The sequence below is a fragment of the Agrilus planipennis genome, unplaced genomic scaffold, assembly GCF_000699045.2.
Source record: "Agrilus planipennis isolate EAB-ADULT unplaced genomic scaffold, Apla_2.0 scaffold130, whole genome shotgun sequence".
Lineage (NCBI taxonomy): Eukaryota > Metazoa > Arthropoda > Insecta > Coleoptera > Buprestidae > Agrilus > Agrilus planipennis.
Window position 1 is genome coordinate 455,421 of NW_020438925.1, and position 3,786 is coordinate 459,206.

At 34.6% G+C, this 3,786-nt stretch overlaps 1 protein-coding gene across 3 annotated transcripts; it reads right to left on the reverse strand.

Moving 5' to 3' along the window:
- Window positions 1-246: 246 nt before the first annotated feature.
- LOC108736532 (polygalacturonase-like) lies at window positions 247-3,375 on the reverse strand. 3 transcript variants are annotated; one of them, XM_018468992.2, is made up of 2 exons: window positions 2,413-3,375; window positions 247-1,453 (listed from the first exon to the last, which is right to left on the reverse strand). In XM_018468992.2, exon 2 carries the CDS (start codon window positions 1,427-1,429, stop codon window positions 317-319), a length of 1,113 nt encoding a protein of 370 aa, XP_018324494.1. In that variant the 5' UTR covers window positions 1,430-1,453; window positions 2,413-3,375; the 3' UTR covers window positions 247-316. The 3 variants fall into 3 exon arrangements, with proteins under 3 accessions (XP_018324494.1, XP_018324493.1, XP_018324492.1); XM_018468991.2 differs by lacking the exon at window positions 2,413-3,375 and adding an exon at window positions 2,181-2,406; XM_018468990.1 differs by lacking the exon at window positions 2,413-3,375 and adding an exon at window positions 1,990-2,174.
- Window positions 3,376-3,786: the final 411 nt, after the last annotated feature.

The following is a 3,786-nucleotide window of genomic DNA, read 5'->3' on the forward strand; positions in this document are numbered from 1 at the left end:
ATAGAATCTGATGTGAGATTTTATTGCTTCTAGTTCGAATAGAGAAAAAATTAAGCCATAGAATTAGAAGAATAAAATGGAATAAGTAATGAATGAGAATCAATATCAATATACTACTCTGGACCTTTACAATCAGTAAAGTAGATGTATTTCTATATGTAAGATTTTTTCATAGCTAGCATTTTAATTGTGACATACACTGACTATAAATTTTAATGCAAAGTTTTGCGAATGTAAAACTGTAAGAACGACAATTATACTTATATTTTCATAGAAAGGACATACGTAACATTAATTGAAATACATTTTAAAAACATCATTTTCCATTATAATCCTCACATTTCAATCCACTGTCAATGGGTATTCCAGTACAGTTAGGACGTCTTCCTCCTCCATGAACATCAATATTTTCTACCGTCCAATGTGATGCCACTCCATCTGCCAACAGAATGATAACATTAGTACCACGCCTTTGGACAGTACCATGAATGTTTCGGAGAGTAATGTCAGATATGTTAAAGCCTGGTAATGGAGGGCCAGTTACTCCATTATTTACGTAATCTCCACGGATGGTTATACCGTAATCTCTAATATTCTCTAGAATAATATCTTCATACGTAATATTTCTTACAATTCCGGTAGTGTTGAATACTGTCTTGATGCGTACACCAGTACCAGAGTTTACTACGGTACAATTCTTAACAAAAATGTTTTCAACAACCGCGTTTCTGACAGATCCAATGGAAATTCCGTGAGTTCCTGAGCAAGTGTTATTTATGAATACGTGATCACTTCCGGAATTGATAGCAAGGCAGTCATCTTGATTAAAAATACGAGAATTCATTATTGTAACCCTTTTTGATGCTGACGTGTCAAAAGCATCAGTGTTGTGACCTCCTTGTTTATCGCCATCCGAATCATCTATGGTGATATTTGTTAAGGTCACATTCTGGCAGCCGTTAATTGAGAAGCACTGGGTGGGCGTATTTTTAATATTTAGGTCTTTAAAAATTGAATTGGTGACGTTTTGAATCCTAAAGAATTTTGGTTTTAGTTTTCCGCCCCCTCCGCCAAGTCCATCCCACCATCTGGCTCCATCACAATCGAAAATATGTCCTGGAGCTCCGATAACTGTCAGATTGTTGCCCCTAATTATAATAAGGGACCCCTTCATTTCTTTGTAACCAATAGTAATGCGTCCTGAAAATACTATTGTGGTACCATCTTGTGGTTCTATGGTTAAATTACGACCAGCAGGCACTTCGAAATCCTTTACCAAAATCTCTGTACAATTGGATACTATTGAAGCTAGAGGATCCAAGGAATTACCAGTTAGAGTACAATCAGCCGGTATGTCGTCGTAATTTTCAGCTGCCCAAGATGTACTCGCTAGTAGAATACAAATCACAATCAGTTCGTAAGGTTTCATTCTGAATTTGGTAATAATCGGCTTCTAGAAAATAAATTTCAATTAAGATAGGCTTATGTAAATTGATTCATGAAATAACAACTATTGGTTTTATTTCACAATTTTTTATTTAATATTTAATCCTCTAACATGTTTCGGCAGTTATGCCATTATCAAAGAGTTATACTGTAAACTAACTTAAATGAGTAAATTTCTTCTTTTAAATGGAACGAACTGCCTAGATACTATTGATATTAGAGGATTAAATATTAAATAAAAAATAGTGAAACAAAACCAAGAGTTGTTATTTCTTGAATTATTTTGAAAAATGTTTCACCAAGAGCTAAGCCAAGTTACAATTAACATCATTATGTAAATTGTCCAACATACGAAGCCTATTGTGCTAAAGTTGAGCCGTTTGCTCCAAATACAAGATTGTTTGGGTTTATAGACGCATTAATAATTAGTTAATTAATTCATAGAGTTTGAAGTTTTTATTTTTGTAAGTAAGTGACATTTGGTAGATAATTTAAGCATTTCTTATTATTAACAAGTAACAAAATGCCTTGTGGTAAACTTACCCTGAGAAATTCACTTGATAGCATTAATGTATTAGGTAGGTATTCCTTCAACGTCTTCTTTTTTTTATCAGAAACATTTTAGTTCGATTTTGCATTATTTGAAGGTTTCCGAAAAGAACAAATTTGGTAGGTTGGGTTCACTTCGCTTAGCAACTTCGCAAGTTTTTAGTCCAAAATGAGTAAATACTTACTTTAAACAGAATAATATTTCCAGTTATCGTTACTTTAGTTTAATTCTTTTACTGTTCAGTTCTTAGTCAGGAAGGATTTGGATGTATGTATGTATATAATTTACAACGTCGATTCAGTTGCACACGTAGATAGATATTAGTAAGGTACTTGTTTAACAAGTAACAAATACCAGTAGATGACACACTGGATAACACTATGTTCTGTTATTTAAAAAAGCAAATTCTAACTTACCTTATCACACTCGTAAACGAAGGAGTACTGAAAATATATTGTAAACAGAGGTAAATTATAAGTTTAAAGTCAAACCGTAAGAGGTTAAATTGTACTCCACAGTATCTAACTTTTTAGGAATTGATAAGTTGATTACAATTGACACATGTACGTACAGTATACATTATCTTGTAGAGGCATCTCTACACTTTTTAATTTTTTTATGATTTCGTGATCTAATATTGGTATATTATAGATATCACTTAATTGAAACAATTTGGAACATTTAGGTGGATTTGAATGGAACATTAAGAGCATATTCTGACTGTTGCATAGAGGAGCGCTAAGAATGAGTTTTGTTAAAATCGCATTCTAAGAAATTGAAACAGAGCAAAACATTTCCTAAAAATGTCAATGTTGAGTGAGGTGTTATTCGAAAGATAACGAAATTCTACAAATACAGTTACACGGATCATGGAATTGTAATCCACGCGCGGCTTATACACGTGCTCGGTTTCTATATCGTTAGTCTGTTATTACACAGCGCGTGGATTTCCGCGTTATAAGCGAAAATCCTTCACACTCCGTGTGACGTCCTGATGCGTTAAAGGGGCTTAGTCGGAAGGGCTGAGAACACGTTCCTCGGGAATCCGACACCATTCAATCGCACGGGCGTCTATGAATATTTCCCCTATTCCGCAAAAACAAAAATTGCATTTGTTAATAACTTCAACATTCTGTATTAAAATCGGAACGACAATTTTTTGGAGATGTTATAATAACTGTTAGGCTGGATCCATACTAAGGTCGATCACGGTTCGTTCGCGGTCAGATCTCGATCTGGTAAAATATTTTCAAATGTAAAACAATGTGTGCATTTATACTATCCGTAACAGTTAAGTTTCGGTCGAATACCATTCCAGTCTTGAACAAATTTTGTTTGAGCGAGATCTAACTTGTCACGAAATGTATCGATAGTATTGTAATGTTCGTGGGTTTAACAGAATTAGTTTTAAGACTGACAACAACAAAAACTATTTATTTACACTAATTATTAATAAATCTCTATTTATTTCACTGTTATCACTGTCAATTTATTTCTCGACTCACTTCTGCAACGGTCAATTTATTTCTACTTCTCCCTCGGCGAACGTCTCTTCCTTTAAATACTCTTTTGTTTCCGTTCGGGAACCTTCTTGAACCGTCTGGAAAAGTTTCTTTTTCTTTGAACTGTTTAATTGCTTTCCCAGAACGCAGATACGACAGACACATTTACAAATACGGCGCACATGAAGAAAAGCGCGCTCGGCTAGTCGGCGAATCGATAAGCCACTCACACACACGTATGGCCGATCGCACACAAACACGGTCGTGCTTGCTACAGAATGAATGCAC